The following is a 22,748-nucleotide window of genomic DNA, read 5'->3' on the forward strand; positions in this document are numbered from 1 at the left end:
TTCAGTGGAAAAATTTTGCATTCTTACCATTTTAAACATTAATTTTTTTTAGTCCCCAGGCTTTTTTTCCAATGCCCATATTATAAAGTAAGATAAGAATCAAAGTTCTGCTACCCCTCAGTAGCTGAATGTTTACCAGAACATTTTCAGGGAATTCAATGTGTCTTAGTGAATAGAGCTCTGACTGAGCTGGATAATTTCACCACGTTTTTCCTGTGCTATTTTTACTTGTAATGAACCTCAGTGAATAATGACAAAACTTTGAATTGAATTTAGGAAAGATCATGTTTCAAGAATCTAGAATGATTCTGCTTTATACAATGACCATTACGTTCCTTGTCTAGAGGAAAATACCCAGGATTTAGTTATAATTCATTTTAATGATTGGTTCTCTTCCTGTAGTGTGAAGTTCCATTTTCTTAATTTCATTTTCTTACTCAGTCATATTTTCCAGGACATTAAATAATTACTGTTGGCTTGATTATGATATCAGCATTAAAAAAGGACTAGATCATCCTTAATTAATCCCTTTCCTAATCCTGTATATATCTTCATGCCACAAAGTGCTTTTCTTTTAATTGCTGTATTTGCCTTATGTGGCCCTTTACACCATTATGTTATGAAGAACAGAAACTGTTACACTCACTGGATTGCAGTCAGCAGGATCACTGCTCTTTTCTTCTGAAAACCAATGCCTTGTTCACATTTTCTTTAGTGGTTTTGAGCTTCCTTCAGTCTCTGGATTTTTAAAAATACATTCTTGGTTTGCAAATTAGTCCTTCTGTTTTATGTGGTTGTTTTTTTCATTTATTCTTAAACACATTATAACTATTACAAAGTCACTTTATTACATAACTAACTAAACCTAATGAAATGCTGAGAGATAAAGGGAAAAGCACAGCTATTTTAGTAATAAATTTAGTTGTCATCTTTTTTTTTCCTTCATAATATCTGTAAAAAAAAAAAAAAAAACCTTTCACTGTCCTTAGCTATTTTAGGTACCATGAGGTATCATAAGTGATTTCATTCTATACTCTCCCTTTCAGAATATTCTTGACACTGTTCCTTCTGCTTTTTTCCTTTCCAGTGTATAAGCACTGTTCATTTCAGATACCTAGACATTCTCTTAATATATCCACTTAATTTCTTAGATTCTTGCTACTTGTAATCTGGTCTGTCTTTATTATGACATTCTAAATGATTTTTCAGTATTCTTCTACGCTCTAATGAGATGTTACTCCCACTGCAATTTAACAAGCAGATTTTTTAACGAATTTTGCAAAACTTATTCTATTGGAATCTGGTAACCGGTTGTATTCAGCATACCTCTGAGTATTATGAATGCTTTCACTTCATTTGATACTTTCACACCTACATATAGAGTTCACAGGCTACTTTATTAATCCTGTGTGAAGATATTTTGATTCTCATAGAGCTTTACAAGAGACATCTCATCACGAAGTTCACTGGTGACATACTTTCTTTTACAAGACATTGCAAATTGTGATTAAACTGTTGCCATGAAGTTCTGGAACTGGATTTTACAGAAAGTTTAATAATTACCCATTACTAATATTTTTATTCTTTATTTTTTCAGGTTCTTGAAGAGCAAAATGAGCATATACGGGAGCTTGAAGCCCAGGTAGAATGTCTGAAAAGTGATCAAGAACGTGTAAAGAAAAAAAATGATGAGGAAATAGAGCAGCTGAACGATGTAATTGACAAGCTTCAGCAGGAACTGGCAAACATTGAACAAAAAATACCTGCAGACAGTGCTGCTTTTCATGAGGATGCTGACAGTCTGAAACATACACTTGAAACAGTTATAGCAGAAAAAGAAGCTTTGGAGAAGCAAGTAGAAAATATTACTGTAGAGGCATCTCGAACAAAGAATGAGCTTGAGAAAACTAAGTTAGAAATGAACCAGCTAAAGCAAGAAATAAACATGTTAAAAAAAGAACATGAAGGAGTAACAGAGAAGTATAAATGTGCACTGATGAAAAGTGACAAGGAAAAAACAGAAGACAGGAGCAATTGGAAAACTGAGAAAGTGGATGAAGGCTCAAGTGAGATGATAGAATTGCCAGATCAAACCCAGCTCAGGTCTTCAGATGAAAATACAAGGGTCACCATTAGCAAGATGGAGGTACAACTGCAGCAGCTTCAGGCATGCATTAAGGAAAAAGATTCAGAACTGTGCCAATCCTACAGTAAAATAAAAGACCTGAAAGAGCAAGGCAGAGCTGAAAGAGAAGCACTTAAAGATAAGATAGTAGAACTAGAGAAAACACTAGTGGAAAAAGTTGCAGCTGCTCTTGTGAGTCAGGTTCAGCTAAATGCAGTTCAAGAGCAAGGGAAATTCATGCAGGAAATTCAGGAAGCTTCAAAACATGTCAAGGAAGCAAGCAAGAATCCCCGAACGGAGGGTTTGAGTAGTATAACTGAAAATGAGATGGAATCAAAATTATCACTATTAACACAGAAGCTTAGTGAGATGGAGGACCAGCTGGCAAAGGTAAATCATAACTTGGAGCTAGAAAAAGAAAATGTAAAAATTTCACAAAAGGAAGCTAAATTGAAAGAAGAAAGACTATTAGAGCTTCAGCAATTACTAGAAGAGGTTCAAGAGAAACACAGAAGAGAGATTCAGAAATACATTAAGCAAGAAGGAACACAGATAAATCTGGTAATTATAAGCAATTTTCTTTTGTCTTGTTTTCACTAAAATCAGTTTTTCTGTATGAACTATAATGAATGAAAAACATCTTAACGAAACTAGCAATAGTTTTCTGCTATGTGGGGTAGATCTTCATTTCTCTGTTATTGCAAAGAAGGGGTTGCAAAGGGGTTGCAAAGAAGAAAAAGATGCTATTTTAAGTGAACTCTATTATCAATTTCCATTTTTCATTAATTGATTTTGAATTTTGATCATGTGTTTTTGTATTCTTACTTTCAATTGACATATAATGGAATGAATTATGGTAAGGAGGTAGAGAGACAAAAATCAAAATGATAAAACCTTTTAGGAGAAGGTTCAGAATGGATAAGGGAGTGATGGCAATTTGTCTGAACATTTTTGTTTATGTACACTTTAATTCTGGTTTACTTTTGCTTGCTTTCCTGCCTTGATTCCAAATATATTTCCCATTGGTAGCTTTTACCAATGTACATTCGTCCTGATTTCCGTTCACTACAGGTTATGTTGCTTCTGAATTTAAAACTTTCACAGTTGTCTGTGCCTGATAGCAGCTTTTAATTAAAAAAAACATGGGCTTGGTTGATGAAACTCCTAAGTTCAAAGAGATTATGAAACCCAGTGCTGGACCAGGAAGGGTTCAAAGACCTTTCATCAAAATGCAGATTGAATGAATGTCGTACTTCTCAATTCAATAATATTATCAGACATCATTTCCCATGGCTGTTGACCTTCCTCCTCATGCTTTCTGGATGGTCTAGCCCATTTCTGCTTGCAGTAAGCTGTAAGAAGATGGTTTTTTTTCTCCCACATATAACCAGTTTGTGGGAGTTAAACTAGGAAAATGATCTTTTGGTATTAATTTTTAGAGGATGTGTTAAGCTAAGTAACATACATTTGTTTTCCCTAAGGGTGTTTTCATTTGTGGCTTTAGTAAATCAATGTGAAAGTGATCAGTGCTTCTTTGTAAGATATTTCTTTTTTAACCATTTTCCATATCTTGTCCTACCATGTAGATAGGAGAACACCTCATGGAAAGTCAGAAAGAAAATATACTTAGTAATGAACTTGAACTAGAGAAAGTTAAAGAAGAGGCAGCTGCTGCTAAGGAAGAACTGAGCAGTTACAGAGAAGAGGCAGAAAAACTTCAACAACAACTATCTGTAAGAACCAGATTGTTCTATAATGTATTTAAAGCAAATGATTATACAGGATTTATAATAGCGTTTATGCTTGCTGGATTTTCTTAAATCTTTAGCTGAGCATGCCACTAAGAAAAATGATTACTCAGTACCTACTGTCAGTGGAATAGAGCTGATGCTGTAGACCTAAGCAACATTTAATGCCAAGGTAGAGAGTTTTACAAGCCACTATAATGCAACAGTGGACCTAGAGCTGTATTTCTCAGAGATGAGACTTGTTACCGTGTGTCATAGCCACTTCAAAATAGGACTAAACTGAGTTGCAATTTGTATAGATTTCACAATTGTGTAGATTTTGCATATTTCTAGGTATTTCGTGACTGCAATTCAGATTCTCCATATTTACAGGTAAAAGAAGCAAGTCTGGTACATCTTCAGGAAGATCTGTGCAAAGTCAAAGAGAAGCTAGTTCAAGTAGAAGAGAAGCTTGCAAATTATGTGAGAAAGGACAAGGAAATGGCAAAAACTGAAAGCAAAAAAGATGCAGAAATAATGTGTGATTTGTTGAGTGGGTCTACTCAGATTAGCAAAAGCGCATCTTCACAGACAGACAAGAACGTGGAGATGAACAGCTATATTGAAACTTCACCAACGCTTGTTAAAAATGCAGAAATTCAAATTGACTTGCAAAGTGGATGCTCTTCAGAAGAGATTGCAGAGATCATAAGAGAATTTAATGAAAAAATTGACCAAATGCAAGAACTCCATGCTGCTGAAATCATGGACATGGAGACAAGGCATATCTCTGAATCTGAAGCATTAAAAAGAGACAAGTTTGTTGCAGTCCAAGTATTAACTGATGAATGTAATGCTTTAAAGGAAGTCATAGAGACTCTGCGAGCTAAAGAGGTGTGTATCCTATTTTATGTTCATTGAACTACCTTGTTTTCTGCTTTTGCTCCTGCTACAGAAATTCCCATTTTAAGTCTAAGTGTGAACCACCATTAATCCTCATTAATATAAAGGCTTTAAGTGTTCTGATGTTTCCATGGCTTAGGGAGAGATTTTGAACCACTTCCTCAGCAACTTAAGTTTGGGAATCTGCTTGACTATCAGATGCTTCTGTGTGCTACTGTCTTGAACGTGGCCTGCTCTGTGAATCAGGGACAAGTGTAGGTCACACTATTGAACACCATCTTTCTAGTCTCCATATTGATTACTTTTGTTGCACGGGAAACTAAAAAGAAACACTCATGTAATTCCATGCTCCTGAGAATTAGCACCCTTACTGGGAGTGGGTGTAGGGTGATTCAAGATTTGACTGTTCTCTTTTCTAAATATAGGGTATCCCAATTTCTGGATTAGTGCATTCTCCACCATATCAAGCTAGAGATGGAGGTTCTAGTGGTAAGAAGCTCGTTTTTTTTAGATTTCAGATGGTCACTACTGTAAATTAAATTTTCTTTTTTAGTAGTAAGTTTACTGTTGAAGAGTTTGTGTTGTAAGGAACAAAAGAAACTACTCTCCATATCAAAGCAGAACACTATCACACTTAAAAAAAAAAAAATCAGAGCATACCATTTCTTATTGAACTGTTACAGAAGAAAAGTGACACAATTGACCCGATTGGAGATGTGTTGAGTCAAGGTATCAGATGCTAATTTTTTTCTTCCAGTTGGAGTTTCTATATTCTTACGTTTTGCAGCATCTCTTCAGCATAGCTTCATCGTGTCTTGATGAATTCAAAGCTACAACTCCCTGGCTATGAGAGATGATGACAAGTACTGGCTGTCAGTCAACAGTAGAAATTATTAATACGATCCTTTTAATAGGCAAAGACTAAGCATATTAAGAAGGGTCATATAGCAGATGCATTTGTGCAAATAAGTTGTTTTCTTTTAAAAGTAAACTAGGATTTTAAAGTTTCACGTTTTGGAGGGGTTTTTAGGCTTTTGTTTGTTGTTTGGTTTGTTGTTTTGTGGTTTTCTTTTTGCTGTCACTGCTTTGAAACTGAAAAACTATGAAACAGGTAGTCTTCAGGCTTAGAATTGACTGTGGTGACATGCAACCTCCTGTTATAACAAAATGAAAAAAAATATTTTTTTGATGTCTGTTCTTCAAAGTTTCACAGTAATCCTGCTTTAATGTTTTTCTCTCCTTTTATTTTAGACTCCAGTTCAGACTGGAGTCAAGGAATGTATCTTGCTCAGACCCAGGGATCTGACACAATATCAGAAGGAATAGATGAAGGTGAAACTTCAGCGGATTTACTTCCTCAAAAAATTCAGGTAAAATAGAGCTGATCATTTTCACTGTGGAACAAGAGTGATAGTACAAAAAGCTAAGCTTAGTTACTGCTTGATTATTGAGTAGCGAGCCTTTTAGATGATTTGTAAAGTGTTTGCTATTTAAATACATTTTAAAATGTTTAGAAGTAATACACATTTCATTTGATACACAGTGATATACCATTTCATTTAACATGGAATCTTTCTCAGAATTTCATGTTAGATTGTTAAACATGAGCGGTAGCTGTAGACTTGTTCTCAGTTATGAAGATATGAAAAATTTAACTCTTATTATAATTTGTTGTATTTCTTATGTATTAACAATAACGCCGTGATAATCTATTACACAATTATATAGGTTCTATAATTATAGGTGTAGAATAATATCTATATTACGAAAGAAAATTAATTTGTGTATTATAAACAATAAGGATATCGTGCTTTTAATTATATTGGGGGGAGACAAAAAGGTGATCCTTTTTCAACAAATACCTAGCTTAATGGTAATGTCAAAAAATGAATTGGAAAGTTGCCTGGAAGCTATACAGAACTTTGTTCCACTGCTTGACTAATGTAGAACTGAGTGAGATTTCTGTTATTGATATGAGGAAACATAAGTAGTTTCCTTATACAGATCAATACAGAAAGTACTGGTATTCCAATACGTATGAAATACCATTATTGTTAAAATTGACACCACCTATTTCTTTTCGTATTTATTGTAGGGTTTGCTGAGAGCAGTCCATCATGAAGGTGTACAGGTGCTGTCTCTCACTGAATTTCCATATGGTGAAAGAGAGATGTCACCTCTTAAGCAAGGACCAGATTCTTGGCTTGAAGAAAGGAAAGCTTTTCTAAGCACAATTTCATCTTTGAAAGACCTGATTTCAAAAATGCAACTTCATAGAGACACTGAGGTACAAACAATATCATGAGGCTTTCTAAATCAAAAATAATTTATAGGAACCTTATGTAAAGCACATTGGTAATTCAGCTTTAAACACTGTAAATACATTACTACAAGGCAAGATTTCAGAAATATGCAGTGAAACTGCATGTTGCACTTTCTGTTAATAAGATACACCTTTAATTACAGTTTGCATTTGTTCTTCTGTGCATTGATCGCTTTTGACTGTATAGAACTACCTTTTAAAAATAATTCTATTTTGAAAGCATGTTTCCAGTAACTATTAAAACGATACTGTAGTGAGAGAAAAGAGGAAAAAAAAGGTAATTGCTTAAAATATAAACCAAAATTTAATATTAATCAGTAATCAGTAATCAGTTAAGACTTATTGGGACTTGCAAACCTGTAGACTTTTGGTTATATGTTGGTAGCTTGCATCTCTTCTGCATTTTCTTCAACATGCAAATGGGGGGGGCGGGGGGGAGGGATTGCACTGCAGAGATTAACTTGAAATTATTATAAAATTAAATATTCATACACAGTATCTGCCCACTACCATATAGCTCTGTAAGAATCTAGAAACAGAAGGTACATACATGCAACATTATGAAAATTAAAATGATAGTGGGATAGTGTGATACAATAACGTATAATAAATATATGGGCTAAGTTTTCATTTATAAAAACTAAATTATTCCCATCTAAAATGCAGGTACAATTTTCATGAAGTTGAGCATTTGTGCATGCAGAAGAAATCAGTGTGAGCAATAAATGTATCCGTTTGTATGAATGAAAGATATGTAAGAGATGCTCAGTATTCCACTGAAAACGCACACTTTGCATAAATGATAACATCTGTTCCTGGTGTAATCTTTCAGTTCTGCTAAATGCTTAAATTGGCATTATATTCTGTTGTAGATTTATGCAAGTTCAGAATCTCCTGAACGCGACTCAGACTGGCGAGGAGAACTCCTGCGTGCCATTCAACAGGTTTTTGTGAGGGAACAGAATGTTCTTCTTGCTGTGTTTCAAACTGAACTTGCGGAACTTGCGGGCACAAGAGATGCAGTGATATTGATGAATCAGTTAGAGCACAGACTACAAGAGCAGGTGACTAAAGTATTTTTATGTTAGGATTTGTTTATCTCTGTTAGTTCTTGAATTTTTAATGTATATATCACTGAAAAATATATGTATAATAGTAGCTGTGACATCAAATGGGTGAAAAAAAGTATGTCTTGTAGAAAGAAGAGAATTCTTTACTAAGAAAAGTTTTTGGATGCACAAGCTATAGAAAAAAATACAACCTTCACAGATAAATTTGAATTAAAAATAGTTGTCCTGAGCGTGATTTCATTAAATTAATTATGTTATACTGTGTGAGAGAAAAGGTAGCTTATATATATGAGGAAAGTTATAAGAAGAGTAAGATATAAGGTTGCTGTGGGGTGGAGAGAGGTCGTTTACCTTCTTTGGGACATGGAAGGATTAGTGAGGAAAATCATAATTTGCCAAAAAACTGATAGCTCTTCTGATTCTATTATTTTGATGCCTAGAAGAGTAATAAATAAATAAATAATTTTCAAAAGATAATTCTTTCTAGTGTTGTAATACTGTGTTAATCATGACTTAATTGAAAATGTTTTGAATATATATGCACTGTGAATATATCATTAAATTTTATACCCACACCATAGATATTCTAACAAAATCTGGAGTTCTACTTTCAAGTATGTTTTCAATCCTCCTAGGCTACTAATCAGAGAGCAGCAATGGACTGTCTTCAGCATGCCGACAGAAGAAGTTTGCTAATGGAGATTCAAGTATTGCATGCTCAGATGAACACTATGAAAAGTAATCCTAAGAGAGAACAAGAAATTGATTCAAAAAGCCAAGGTGATTTATATGGTAATTTATGTCGATTTCTACATGTTTCCTTGCCAGTGCTCATATAGTTTAAGGTGGAGAACTGTTGACATTTTTGCTCTCTGATTTTGATGCTCAACTTATATTCTGAGTATGCTTACTTCTCATCTTTTTCAGTCTAATCGGAGTAATCTTCAAAAAATAAAATATAGTGTGTGTTGTTAGGACTTGTATCAAATTAAAAGTGACATGAAGTAATTTCAATTGCTATAAAAATCGAGTTTGTATTTTAAAGTTATTTTCTGTGCTTCAGTGTTTAGGTTCAACAGCTTGGAAATTATGAAAGTCGGATAGTCAATGATAATGAGTAAATTCAGAAGCAGTTAGAATGGGCAACAAAATGTTCAGAGAACAAATATATTTTAAACTTAGTCTGAAAATGCTTTCAGTGTTCTGTCACAAATATTTGGTCAAAAATATACATACATACCTAACTTTGTGTTGGTCATAATCAAAACAATAAATAGTGATATGGTTGTGCATGCAGTTTTTAAATAAGTTTAACAGTTGAAGTGATTTCTTGGAAAGTATGAAATGTATTCCAGTGAAATGATACGTTTTTTTCACCCCACTATTCACCCCTTTCACCCCACTATTTGAAGAATTTTATTTTTTTTAATATCACTGCTAGTGATAGCTTTGTGGTCGTTCTTTGTGCTAAGGGAATCTTGACCCAAATGAGTGGTGGTGTTTGATTACTAGACTGATTTCCTTGTTAATGGTGCTCCCATTAGAAATGCTGGAGTATAACATGCAGCAGAAGCAGTCACAAATACTTGAAATGCAAGTGGAGCTGCGGAGTGTGAAGGACAGAGCAGCTGAGCTTCAGGAACAGCTGAATTCAGAGAGAATGATGGGTGCTGAGCTGAAGAATGAACTTGCACAAGCCAAACTAGAGCTTGAAACAACCCTGAAAGCACAGCACAAGCACTTCAAGGACCTAGAAACCATCAGGTATGGCTTTCAGTGTCAGCCTTTCAGTGCTGACAGTGAAGATGATATTTGTCTGTTGTCACCCCAAGTCATAATAATGATTTTATTAAGGAAGTTGATCTCATGTAATGTAACTGCATCTCAGTTTTTCTGTAGAGCATGCCTAACAGAAAATAGACTTCTGTTCCATTGGACAAAGAAGAAAAATTCTATAGATTAACATGATCTGATTCATAGTTTGATTCAATGACTTCTTAATATTTTTTTTATTATTTTGACATGTTAGACTGCTGTATACAAACTAATAAGTGCACCATAGCACCATATTTATTAAAGTTTTTTTTTTGCTTCTAAAATGGAACATGGAGACAAAATTGCAGAGTCAAGATGACTTAGCAAGTACTTTAATATGAAATTCATACGACTTGAAATGTTGCTTTGTTATGGCCAACAGCAGAGGTACCAGGCAAAATATTTGGCACCCAGGAAAGCTATTACTATTAAAGTCTTCAGTACATTGGTGTGCCTGTATACAGTATTTTAACATTCAGGTCAGTAATAACCAATTAAGAGAAAGTTCAAATTTATGTTGCCTTATAGATTGCCTTCTAACCTTTACTGGCCATCAGGAGCAAGGTTCTTTTGCCTTTTTTTATTGTTTTGAAAATAAAAAATTGCTAATTTGCAGAAAAGTGCAAATTCGGGGCATAGATTCACCCAACCCCCAAAAAGAAAAATCCTTTGAGATATGTGGCAGCAAGATGTTGGTTTGCATCCTTTCAAATTTTGGCCAATGGTTGGATTAAGTTGAACACTAGCTACCTCTGAGCCACCAATTCATGGAGAACAGCAGCTACAAAGTTAGGAGTACGGACACACTTTTTCTGTCATTTTTGAGCCATGCAGCTCTTTTTGATGTTTGAATTAGCTTGTTTTTCTAAATAGGCTTTTCATTTTTACACTACTACATGAGCAGTGTTCTCAGTTCATAAAATGAAGTATCAAGTAACTGCTATTACTGTGGTAGCATGAAAGCCATGGTCTAATGTAAAGATTGCCCATTTCTTTCTTAGGACTGAAGTTAAAGAAAAAGCAGCTGAGCTAGATATTCTCAAGGATACAATGGCTGGCGAACAGAAGAAATCAAGAGAGCTACAGTGGGCTTTGGAAAAAGAAAAAGCTAAAATGGAACGCAGCGAGGAAAGACGAAGAGAAGAGCTTGAGGTAAATGTTCCAGGTCATTTGGGATTATGGAAGGAAAAGGAGCATATAAATATTATTTTGGTCAACATTTAATCTTGACTTAAATTTCAGTCCAATGTGTACTCCATGTTCTGATCTTGAACAACAGTATTGTATCATTTAGAGTTGAAGAAAGATGTATAGAAGCTGTGTGGCAAAAAAAAAAAAAAAAAGGAAAGTAAAAGGCCATTTAAATCAATAGGACTTTTATATCTGTAAATATTCTACTCTTGATAATAGCCCTCAGCTATTCCAGGGGACAGGACACTGCTCACATGGCTACAAGTAGCACCCCCCACAACCTAACGCATAAGTAGTGTTATTTTAGAATGTCATTTGAGGAAATCAGTCGTTTGTCTCCGTTTTAAAAGCCTGCAGTCTCACCTCATAAAAACCACACTAGGGAGTTTACTTTAGGAGAAAATACACTGATAAGTTCCTTGGTACTTCTGCAGTATCTGATGTAGTGAGGGAGAGAGCAAGTATCCTAACACATTATTAAGACAAAAAAGCAGTCACTTCAACAGCGTAGATTTATTTGCATCTTGAAATCTTAACTTGGAAATTCACTGTCACAGTTTTAGAAGGTAAAATGAGTTAGTTTTCTTAAACTTCAGCTGCTTAAACTGTAGCTTTCTTAAACTATAGCTGCTTGTATCTTATAAAAAGGTGCATTACAAATTTTCTTGTTTTATAGGATGATCTGGTTTTAGAGTAAAGGCACCTGTAATACATCTTTAACATCAAGCATATTCAGAGTATTGACATTAATTTGTGAACTGCAAAACCCATTAAAAACAAAGTGTGCAGAGCTAGCATATTTGCAATTTGCAGAAGGTAATGCAAGGTTCACACACTGATTTAATATTTTTTTCTTCTGTTTCTTATGGAAGGACTTAAAATTTTCACTTGAAGATCAAAAACAAAAGAACTTGCAGTTAAATAAACTTTTGGAACAAGAGAAACAACTGTCAAGTGAGCTGCAACAGAAAATTGAATCCCAAGAAGCACTCAGTGCTGCCCAGCTGTCACGTGAACGAGGCCGTAATTCTGAGTTGCAGGTGCTTCTTGAATCAGAGAAGGTTCGAGCTCTTGAAATAAGCAGTGCCCTGGAAAGGGAAAAAGAGCTATGTGCTCAGCTTCAAAGTGCTGAAGATAAGGGGCAAGCTGGAACACCTAATCCATCTGAGGAATTACTTAAAGAACTACAAAAACAAATGGATGAAAAGCACGACCGTATAGTGGAGTTAGTAAGTGAGATGGAGAAGTACAAACTAGAATCTGTGCAAGTGAGTCAGCAAATGGAAAAAGAAAGGCAAATCCAGAGGAAAGCATTGCAAGCAGAACAAGATGCTAACATAGCAGCACAGAAAAAACTTCATGAACTGGAGTCCAAAGTAGAAGACCTTCAGTGGCAACTTGGACAGAAGGAGCAAGAGATTTATGAATTAGAGAATGAGACAAAGAAGTTACAGGAAGTAATCCAAGAATTGCAGATCAAAAAGCAGGAGAGTGAAGGAAAAAAGGAAACTGAAAGAACACCAAGCCACAATCAAAATGAGGTACAGTAGCACTGAGAGCGATGTGTGGTACCAAACTGTGCTATTTTGCTTTTAATTCTGTTGTTCAATTAGTTTTGTTTATCTGTGCCTTTGATCTATAAAATAGCCTGCAGATTGCATATGCCAAAGTAGAGGCATCAGAGAAAGGGAAAGCAGTCTAGTTTGGAATAGTAAATCTGTTCACGCATGTCCTCTGAGAACGAAGCTCTAGAGATGTGTAAGGAGGAGGGTGAGCAGGAGAAACGCATCTGACTGTATACACATGCTTTGTATTTTAGTGTAGTAGAAGACTAATATTTCCCCCACCCAGTCTCATGGATGAGCTCAGGAATGCACCAGATCAGTGTTCTTAATCCTTAGTTCATAAACCACAAGTGGTCTTTGAAACAGCAAAAAGTGATCTCCCAACAATTGCAATAATTAAATGAGCATGTAGTCAAACAAGCCTATGCATGAATATGTATATGTCAGCAAGCAAAACAGAAACAAGAAATCAAGGTGAAAAACTACTTTCAGAATTTAGCCTAATTTTTAGTTGACTGAAAGTTGGAACCACTGCTGGCTGTAAGATTTTCTTCCTCATAATAGGTTTGGGCGGTTCTATAATGGTTTTTTAATGACTTTTAAAACTTAAGAAACTTCCCTGTAAGAGATAAGTGACGGTCAGTGAGTGATCTGTGGATAGTCCCAAAGGAGGTGGTTGACTGGAGACTTGCCTCTTTGCTGAGCATGTTGTTTGCCCACCCTGGAATCACTGCTTCCCCTTAAGCAGCTGTTTCTCTGCGGAGAAAGGAGGATGTTTTTGTCTTCACCTCATTTGGCTACTGCGTTTACTCTTCTGAAGCACTGGAAACTATCACAGCTAGAGGCAGGATGTTGAATGTGTTGACACCCCTGATAGCATCGGGCTGCCTGCCGCTCTCAGTTCGTACACGTTGCTGTGTCCCGCTCAGAGGTAACTGCCAGCAGCGTGGTCAAGGAACAACTTTCCCTTGGATCAAGTTGGCGGTGGCTCCTGGGGCTTTTTCCTGCCTCAGTGTGATCTGCTTTCCAGGATCTGCCTGGAGTATCAAACAGTGAATCTCCTGCTGCTTCCTGGGACATCTGCAGAACCCTGACTGGGTTTTGTTTGTTGGTTTTTCTCATTGGTACCACACTGTAGTAAAATATCTGTGACTCGTGACCATAGTGGGCATTTCCAGTCCTATTTCTCTGACTGTGAATTGGTCCCAAAAACATCTGGGCACCATTGCCCAAGTTCCAGGCCCAATTGGTAAAGGAAATGATGATGGAAAAAAATGAAAGGCTGGGTGGCTTCTTACCAGCTGAGTGTACTGAATGGCTTCACACTCTAGATCAGTGACTGCTAGATCTTAATCAGGAAAGGCATCACACTGTACCTTTCACAACAAACAGTTGTAAAGATACACTGCAGTAGTGTAGTCACACTGCACTCCTTTCAGTCTCAGAATTTTGTGTTCTTTAATTATGAGTGTGTTTCAGATTTGTTATTTCTATTTTAAAGCACTATACACGCATTTGAAATGTGTATATATCTATGTACAGACTACTTGGGATACACCCAATGAGAGAACGAGAAATTGGGTTCTCCAGCAAAAAATGGAAGGAGCTGAGACAAATGGATCAACCTACCCCACGCTGACAGGAGGAGGAGGAGAAGGAGGAGACCTGTCTGCAGCTACGGAAATTCTGGAAAATGTCAGACAAAAGCTGCAAAATGCATCTCCAAAGCTGAAGAAGTTGGCTCGAAAAGCTGCTAGCAGGTTAGACCAGTCTTCAGCTATTTGTTTTTGTTTGTTAACAGCAGCCAGCAAGCTGATATATCAGGTTTTAATCATAGTTCACATACTATAAGCCTAACTAATTTTTCTGTTTTTCTATGTTTATAGTACATGCTTATTTTTACTTGATGTGCTGATGTAAGACAGGATCAGATTGCCAAGTGCTTTGTTAACTCTTTCATGTTTAACATGGTCCTTTATAAGTTCCAACAAAATTGTCTTCTTTCTCTGCAAAATGATGAGATTTATGTGGTTATGGTGTAGGCAAAAGATTGTTTCAAAACAATTCAGTAACTAAAAAATCACTGTGTAAGGGGAAGAATATGGGAATCACTGCTATGGATATATCTCCCTAGTTGTCATGTCACACACACACCCCCACCCCCCCAGTTATATTTTGTAGTCAAGTGAAGTGGATCTTAATTCTTATTTGCTTGGGATACTGTCTCCTTATGGAAAAAAAAATAGTGTAGGAGATTTTTATTTTTTTTTTCAGTAGCTGTGATGGTGATTTAATATTAAACATTTATTCTGAAACATTTGGGTAAAATGAAATGGATTATGTCTTAAAAATACCCTAAGATTTATCTCGAATGGATACAACAGATAAGTTGTATCTCTAAATGTTCTTCATGTAGAATATTCTCAGAATTAGTAAAATTCTTCAATGCAAATTCATTATGCATTTGAGCCAATTTAATTTAAATACCTGAGGGTCCCTGAATGATTTGATTACGCTGACATCTCTCTGGTAACTCTGCTGACAGGATTTGCTAAAGGTCCAGTGTGTGCTTACTGACACACAGTGTGGCTGCTGCGTTAGTCCGGCTTTGTGCTGTTAGACCATGCGTGCTGCTGAAACTCTCGATGTAATTTCAGATTGCAGTTTGAAACAGCAGATGATCAAGACTTCATTGCAATACAGAATGCTATTGAAGAAGTTATTTCAGAGCTGCAGAAACTACCTGGATTGTCCTATCTGGAAGAGGTGAGAGTGCAATGTTACAACTTCGGTGGGAGATTTTGGATGATGAGATGTGAGTGGAAAGCAGCAAGTAATTAAATCTGTGGCTATCCAGCTCTGTAATTCATGGCGGAAAATCTCCTCTAGTCTGTATGCTGCTTTGGAGCTGGTGAAGTGTAAACCTCCCCCTATTCCTTTTATTATTATTTTCTTTAATTTTAATTATCTTAAAACCAAATCTTCAAACTTCAAATTAAGACTTTCCCTTTATAATTACTAATTTTTGAATCTCCTAATTTTCTTTTGAATCTCCTAGCTTTTCTTTATTAAAATACGTTTTCAGCAATATTTCTTTTGCTGAGGAAGCTATTCTCAGTACTTTCTGAAATTAACGTCAACATTTACCATATTGTGTTGGTACAACACATTTACTTTAATTGCCCTGTAATTACCAAAGGAAAGGCAGTCAGAAACTGAGCAGTGTGCACTTGTATAAAACATGAACCGAGGTAACCTGTTACAAAGATTTCAGCAATATTTGATATTAACTCAGCTTGGCTGGGTCCTTACCTGCATTTTAAGCAAGTGTATTCAACACGATTTGTAAAAAGCTTTGGGTCTTTCCTTCCTTTAAGTTAAATAAATCTAAGCAAAATTAAAAAAAAAAAAAAGAAAAAAAAAGAAAAGGGGAAAAAAAAAGCTTTGCATGTTGTTACAGTTGGAATAGTTGAACTTGCATGAAAACATCCTGCTGTTACATACAGGGTGAGCATAGAAGAAAAAGTCACATTAACCTCTCGATTTCATGTACACTTCTGTTTTCTCTGTATAAGTTATGACAAAGTTATTGCCATTATCCACAAAAGGATTTTTACTGCAAGCGAAAGTTATTTCCAAGTTGGCAACACAAATGTAATGAAAATTGTTTGGTTTTCTTTTTTCCTTCTAGCTAAAGCTCACGCTGCCACCAGGAACTCCGTCTAGCTCATTGACTGAACGGCTGCTGCGACAAAATGCTGAGCTGACAGGCTTTGTCAGCAGGCTGAGTGAGGAAAAGAATAATTTGAGGAATGCTGTTATGAAACTGGAGGAAGAACTGAGGAGATATCAGCACAGACAAACTTCTGGAGACTATGTATGTCTTTAGTGGCACTAATTCATGAAGTATATATAGGCATGAAAGTGACGTGCTGTGAGATTACCCTAATGCTCAAGCTATCTGACTTTCTTGACTTTCTTCCTGCAGAGTAAATGGCTGTGAGATATTCTTGCCCTATGCTCTAGACACCCTGACTCACTGTTTAATGTACACTTTGTGATTTTAACCACCTTTGTCTTGCTGAATTCAAAATGCTTCTTACTTTGGTTTGTATTTATTCATCCAGACGAGCAGCAAATAGATCCTGGTAGCTTCAAGATCATGAGGCTGGTATGGTTCAACAAGAGGGATTATTTTTTAACATTTTTTGGAGTGGCTATATTTTTCTAGGATGTTGAACAGGCTCCAAAACTCACTGTATCTGAGGTGTTAGGATGCCAGTATGACCTCAGATCCCTTCAGTCAGTAGTTTTTTCTCAGTAATTTAATGAACTCTCAACTAAACCAATGACTAGAATGACACAGCTCAGGCTTTTCCAAACTGTGTGGCTCAAATTCAATTTCTTTCCCCTTCAGTCTTCTAGACACTCATCAGATCTTGGAGTTAATATCGATACCCTTGTTGCCTCTGAGAAGGAAAACTGGAACAGAGAAAAGCTATCACTGCAGAAGTCTTTGAAACAAGCAGATGCAGAGCTGTCCAAGCTGAGAGCAGAAATCAGGAGCGAAGCTTTCCTCAGAGAACTGGGATCAGATTCTGAAAATGTTATTTTAAGGGTAGGAAAACTTTGTTGCTTGCATAATAACTCTGGCTGGGTATTTTTCTTTTTGGTTTGGGCCTATTTGTAACTTAGTTCACTCTGTTTATTCTAAGTGAACAGATTAAATTCAGATTTTAAGTTCTTATCTTCACATACATAACTCTGTTAGCTTTTCTCCCCAAGAATGCTAAGCAAGCACCTGTGTTGTCATTTTGTGCATGCTCCATTCCTTGCTGCTCAAGTGGTTCTCAAATTATGAAGCTATATTCAGCGTGCATGAGCTGTAGTGTGGTCTTCTCCATGATAGCAAGAAATGCATAATCCCAGCCATGCTGTAGGAGTAACAACGTTAAAAGTCCTAAGACTGATGGTTCTTCTTCTGTGTTTCATCTTTCAGAGAATTTATGGCAAATACCTACGAGCAGAGAGCTTTCGGAAGGCTCTCATATATCAGAAAAAATACTTGCTGCTGTTACTAGGTGGATTCCAGGAGTGTGAAGAAGCCACGCTGGCCCTCATTGCACGAATGGGCGGACAGCCTTGCTACACAGACCTCGAAATCATCACTCATCATTCAAAGGGTTTTACAAGGTTTCGTTCTGCGGTCAGAGTGTCCATTGCGATTTCAAGGTAAACTGGAGGAAGGGAAGTTCTGAGCAGTTGTGGCTGTGCATTTTCATCATTTTCATATATACAGAATCTATAACTTCTCGTGTTCCACCCTGTGTCAGCTGTACATTTTTGGTAGTCACGAATGTAGTAGGTACTCTGTAGGATGACAAGTTGAGCAGAGCAGGGGTAAATTCTGTAACAGAAATAAGCTGTCTGAGGTACTGAGCAGTCTGATTCTAGTTGAAATACTCATGGCTCTGTATCTGATAATCAAAGACAGAACATATTGGATACGGTCATAATTTTAGAAAGATAATTAGTTGCAATTCTAGAGTGTGCACTCATTTACAAAGGTATTTTCTGCAGCTTAATTTCCTTTAACAGTTAAATTCTTACACGTAAGCATAATACAGATTGATGAACTAATTTTATCCAGCTGTGTTGTCCTTTGAGGCCTCAGGCTGAGAAGGAACAGGAATAGATGAGGAGGAACAAGTGAAGGCTATTACTGTCATGGCACTGCTGTGCTGCTAATAAACCTCATTCACAAAGGTTTGAACTCCCAAGTATTTCTGCTTGCTATTGATCTGAAGTTTGTACGTAGTATAAATTCTAGGAACTATTCATATGCCTACTGTAAGTGGGACTTTTGCTCATAACACTCTGCTGGTACAATTTTAGGGATGTGACAGGGCAAAAAGTTTATTTAGTACAATTTTAAAATGCCGATGCCCTGCTCTTCAGTAGCTTGACCCATTTCGTGTCCACTTTGACTTATGTAGTACGTCTGGAATCACTGGAATGGCAGAGGTGAAACTGAAAGCAGATTTTGGCAACAGATCATTTGCTGAGGCTCTGGGAATGTGTAAAAGGAAGCTTTCTACTTAATTGTCAGGTTTTAAATGCCTATGTGTTAATTTTGCTTGCTATTCAAGGAACTCTTCTGTCTGTCTTGTAGAATATAACAAGCAGACTTTTTTTAACGACTGTTTCATTTAGCCTGAAGTTTTGAGTTTGTTTTCTTTTTTTATTTTGTTTTTCAATTCCAGAATGAAGTTCTTGGTTCGTCGATGGCACAGAGTTACGGGTTCTGGTATACTGAGTATCAATAGGGATGTCTTTAGCCAGAACACAGGTAAATTGTAGTCCAGTAAAGATTGAAAAAAATGCTATTAATAAGTTATGCTGCTGCTTAATGAAGATGGTTTTTAATTTGCCTTTTCCTCATCTGGAATGAATGGGCTGCTGTGCCCCCTTCCTTTTGCTATAGTTGCTTGGACTAACCTGTTTCTCAGGTTTCTGATAGTTTCCACACCTAGAACAACCACTAGTCTGTATAATGCATCAGGGAGTTTCTCTCAAGAGATCTGCACCCCCAGCTCTGAGAGGGAGTGCTGAGGAAAGGGACAGATGAGGAAGCGGCTGCAAGTCCCTGGCAGAGCCACAGTCAGGGCCAGCAGAGCCTCTGGAACTGTCCTCCCTGGCCTTTTCCCAAGAACAAAAGTCTGTCTTCTCGTTATAGCTTAAAGTTTGGGAAATAAGGTTTTCTGTTTGTCTTTTTTGGTAGCAGCAGTGTTTTTTTTTCCTGTTCTGCTCAGTCTGTGAGAGTTCTGTCATTAACATCAGGCTAGGATTTCACCTCTGGTTTTCTAGTTTTATCTAGTTTTAACAAATGTCTACATTTTGTTAAACACCTTTTTTAGTGTGTGATACACAAAAAGAAAACTTGCATTTAAAATCCCCAGTGAAGTGCAAAAGGTATTGCTTTGGGGGTTTGTTTTTTTCAGGTTTCAAGACGATGTTTTTTATGGGTTTAGGTAATGAATTACGGCCCGATTCATTCTCTGGTGGCATGGATCTTTATGGAGAGCAAAGACATTCCTGTAGGTCTCGATCAGACATGGAGCCTCCCAGATCTCCTATAAACTTCCAGCATAAGTAAGTTTTCTTTCAGATTCTTATTCTCTGCCAGAACACCATTTAACTAAATGAATGTCTCAGTGCTGACTGATAAGGTTTGTAAACTTTGATGACAGATCTTATTTTTTTCCTCAGGAAACATAGCAAGTTGCACCTCAGGCCTTTGATTTGCTTTTTTACTTGTCACCTGATCAAAGCCAAAGCTCGCAGACTTCTGCTGCCTGATTTCTGTCCCGTTCCCTGGGTGGAACTGTTGCAGATCTGCACCTGCGCAGCCTCACCTCTGCGACCAAGGGTGGCAGCGGGTGGTGGCGCGGGGAGGCGCCGCCGCAGGCACGCTCAGCCAGAGGAGGAGGGAGAAGCAGGGCCAGGCCGGGCAGCTCACCGTGGCGCTGGGCACTGTGGGCTGGGACGAATTACTGTGGCCTCATGGCCAGACCGTGGTTGGAAGCTGCTCGTTAGCTCCGCTGCTTATTCTTGTTTAAACCCTTTTGGTTTAAACCAGAGCTGTGATACCAGAGGTATCAGTGATTCTGGTGCCAGTGAAATCAGTTATTTTTCACCAGAGGTGAGTTTTTTAAGAGTGTCGTCAGCATTGGATAACTTCTTGTGGAGCTGTGGGCTCTGAGCTAGTAAAACTAGTAAAGCAGATTGGATTCGAGCCATTTTGGTCCTTCATTTTTTATATAAACCACCTCAATGTTTGTAATCTTAGTTTGTGGCAACCATAATGATTTACATCTATATACATTACATCTATATGTATATTTATGTATATTTTAGCTATTCTGGACTTTTACTTATAGAAAGTACTGAAGAAAGCCAGAGTCCTGTAAAGATGGCCGTGTCCTCCTTCACGCAAGCTTCTTAATAGAAAATCTCCTACAGCTTCTGCTGCAGTCTCAGTAGGATTTTGCAGTCTTTGTCCCAGAGAAGTGCAGGAACAAATCAGGTGCAGTAGAAAGAAAAGGCAGCCGGGAAAGGCGGTTTCAGTGGGGGAGGCAGTCTGAGGGCTCGGGCAGTAAATGGTAGGGAGGTAGTACTCTGTGGGTAAGGTAGCAGACGTGCAGCCGGTAGGTATCTCTGCTTACAGCATTCTGCTATGTCTGCTGACACTTTATTATTTGACGTTCTGGTTTTTAAAAACACGTGTGTCCTTCTGGCCCTAGGTTCCACAGTATGCATGCCGATTTGAACCCAGTCTCATTCGCCTGTTCTCAGCTGCAGAACTATGATCCCGAAAGAGCGCTAACAGACTATATCAACCGGCTAGAGGCACTGCAGAGGCGACTGGGAAGCGTGCAGTCAGGTGAGAGCTCAGGTGCTCCTCATGGGGCTCCTACAGAGCGCACGGCACAGTTGCAAGGTAGAACAAGTGTGTGCTGCTTCTGTGGGATGTGTTATAAACGGCTTCAATTTCAGGCTTTTTCTGCCTTAAACCAGAGGTTATTCTGTATTAGGGAAAGCAGCACAGTAAAAAGAAAATTATTAAATTCTTGGAAGGGAGGTCTGAAAGTGTGCTTTAATTACAGATTTGGAGTTTATCGGTAACATGTTCAGTTTCCCTGGTGTCTAAGAAATACGCACCAAGGATTCAGTTGGCATCTTTTTAAGAGTTTAAGCTGGATGGAGAAAAATATACCCAAAAGACTGGGAGTCGGCATGCAAGGGAAACTTCTCTGTACCACTTTGATTAGAGAGGTTACAGCCATCTTGTTCCATAGATGATAATTTTGGGTGCTGTAAAAGGAATGCATCAAGGAAATTGCCAGATCACTGGGGCATAATTTATGAAACTTGGTGAGCTGGGGCAGTTACTGCACTAGCCTTACTTCAGCATAAAATCCATCATTTGAGGAAGTTTTGTTCTTAAGTGATTGCCTGCATAAAAATCTCTCAAGCTTGCTTATCTGAGTAACGTGTCACCTCACCTACTTATTCCAAGTACTGCGATTAAAATCATGTTCTGCCTTGCAGGTTCGACTTCGTACACTCAGCTGCACACTGGTATGAGAAGATAATACCTTTCCACCACCTCCATCGCTCAGTGATGGCAGTGGGCTGCCTTCTGCAAACCCGTGCTCTTTCTGTGCTTCTGTACAACATGTATAGTGTGGGACCAACAGAACACAGCGCTGCGCCTGGACGCAGCTCCATCCCAGCACACCCCTGCAGACTGGGATTTATGTATATAGGCACTTTGTGGTCATGCAAAAAAAATCATTAAATTACATGTATATTGTGGAATGCTAATTTAAATGATTAACTTATGAAGTGTGTATTTATCAAAAGGGTGCGAAGATGAAACTGGTGTACTAAGGAAATTGAGCTACATTCGGAGAAGTTCACTTGCACTTTTTCTGGCAAGGCTACTGAAGTTACACGGCTCCCGTAATATTTGCTACTGGCAGTGCAGACAGAATATCACTTGTAGAGACCTATTTTTGTAATGGTAGAAGTTTTGAATTTTATGGGTATTTTGTCAAAGTACTGAAATAAAGATGACTTCATGCTTTTAACTGTGTTCTACTCTGTGAAAGTTCTTATCGTTGAAGAACCGCTCCCTGCTTCACGTAGAACACCTTGCTGCCACCTGTGCTCCTGTTTTGGCAGCTGCATCGTTACTTTTCTCAGACTCCAAAAGCGCTGCTGCTTGCTAGAAGAGAGGACGAGGGTAAGCTTGGCTTCTGAGACAGGGCCGGAAGGGAAGATGCGCTCCTCCATCAGAGGCTTTGTAACAATTACACCTGCGTTAGGAACAGAGGACTGGGCAAGCCCTTGCTGCAGGGAGCAGGGATGAAAGGGGCAGGGGAGGGAGGTGGGACTGGGGGAGCAAAGCTCTGCATGATTAATGTTAATGCACTCATTTCTTTCTTGTAAGAATAGATTCACTTA

The 22,748-nt window shown here is 37.6% G+C and overlaps 1 protein-coding gene across 12 annotated transcripts in view; it reads left to right on the forward strand.

Moving 5' to 3' along the window:
* Positions 1–22,372, forward strand: part of AKAP9 (A-kinase anchoring protein 9) — a 110,246-nt gene extending 87,874 nt beyond the window's left edge. For 8 of the 12 annotated variants that reach the window (XM_080582531.1, XM_080582534.1, XM_080582539.1 and 5 more), the window contains 20 exons: positions 1,598–2,686; positions 3,712–3,858; positions 4,246–4,746; positions 5,181–5,244; positions 6,007–6,125; positions 6,851–7,042; positions 7,951–8,142; positions 8,784–8,940; positions 9,693–9,912; positions 10,965–11,115; positions 12,027–12,695; positions 14,262–14,479; positions 15,377–15,485; positions 16,411–16,596; positions 17,137–17,337; positions 17,719–17,951; positions 18,983–19,068; positions 19,751–19,871; positions 21,023–21,162; positions 21,831–22,372. In XM_080582531.1, coding sequence (XP_080438657.1) covers positions 1,598–2,686; positions 3,712–3,858; positions 4,246–4,746; positions 5,181–5,244; positions 6,007–6,125; positions 6,851–7,042; positions 7,951–8,142; positions 8,784–8,940; positions 9,693–9,912; positions 10,965–11,115; positions 12,027–12,695; positions 14,262–14,479; positions 15,377–15,485; positions 16,411–16,596; positions 17,137–17,337; positions 17,719–17,951; positions 18,983–19,068; positions 19,751–19,871; positions 21,023–21,162; positions 21,831–21,874 — 4,839 coding nt within the window. In that variant the 3' untranslated portion in view covers positions 21,875–22,372. Of the gene's footprint in view, positions 1–1,597; positions 2,687–3,711; positions 3,859–4,245; positions 4,747–5,180; positions 5,245–6,006; positions 6,126–6,850; positions 7,043–7,950; positions 8,143–8,783; positions 8,941–9,692; positions 9,913–10,964; positions 11,116–12,026; positions 12,696–14,261; positions 14,480–15,376; positions 15,486–16,410; positions 16,597–17,136; positions 17,338–17,718; positions 17,952–18,982; positions 19,069–19,750; positions 19,872–20,659; positions 20,806–21,022; positions 21,163–21,830 lie in introns of those variants that run through there. The other 4 variants (XM_080582536.1, XM_080582540.1, XM_080582538.1 and 1 more) reach the window with 2 other exon arrangements.
* Positions 22,373–22,748: the final 376 nt, after the last annotated feature.

The sequence above is a fragment of the Anser brachyrhynchus genome, assembly GCF_964034855.1.
Source record: "Anser brachyrhynchus genome assembly, chromosome: 2".
NCBI lineage: Eukaryota > Metazoa > Chordata > Aves > Anseriformes > Anatidae > Anser > Anser brachyrhynchus.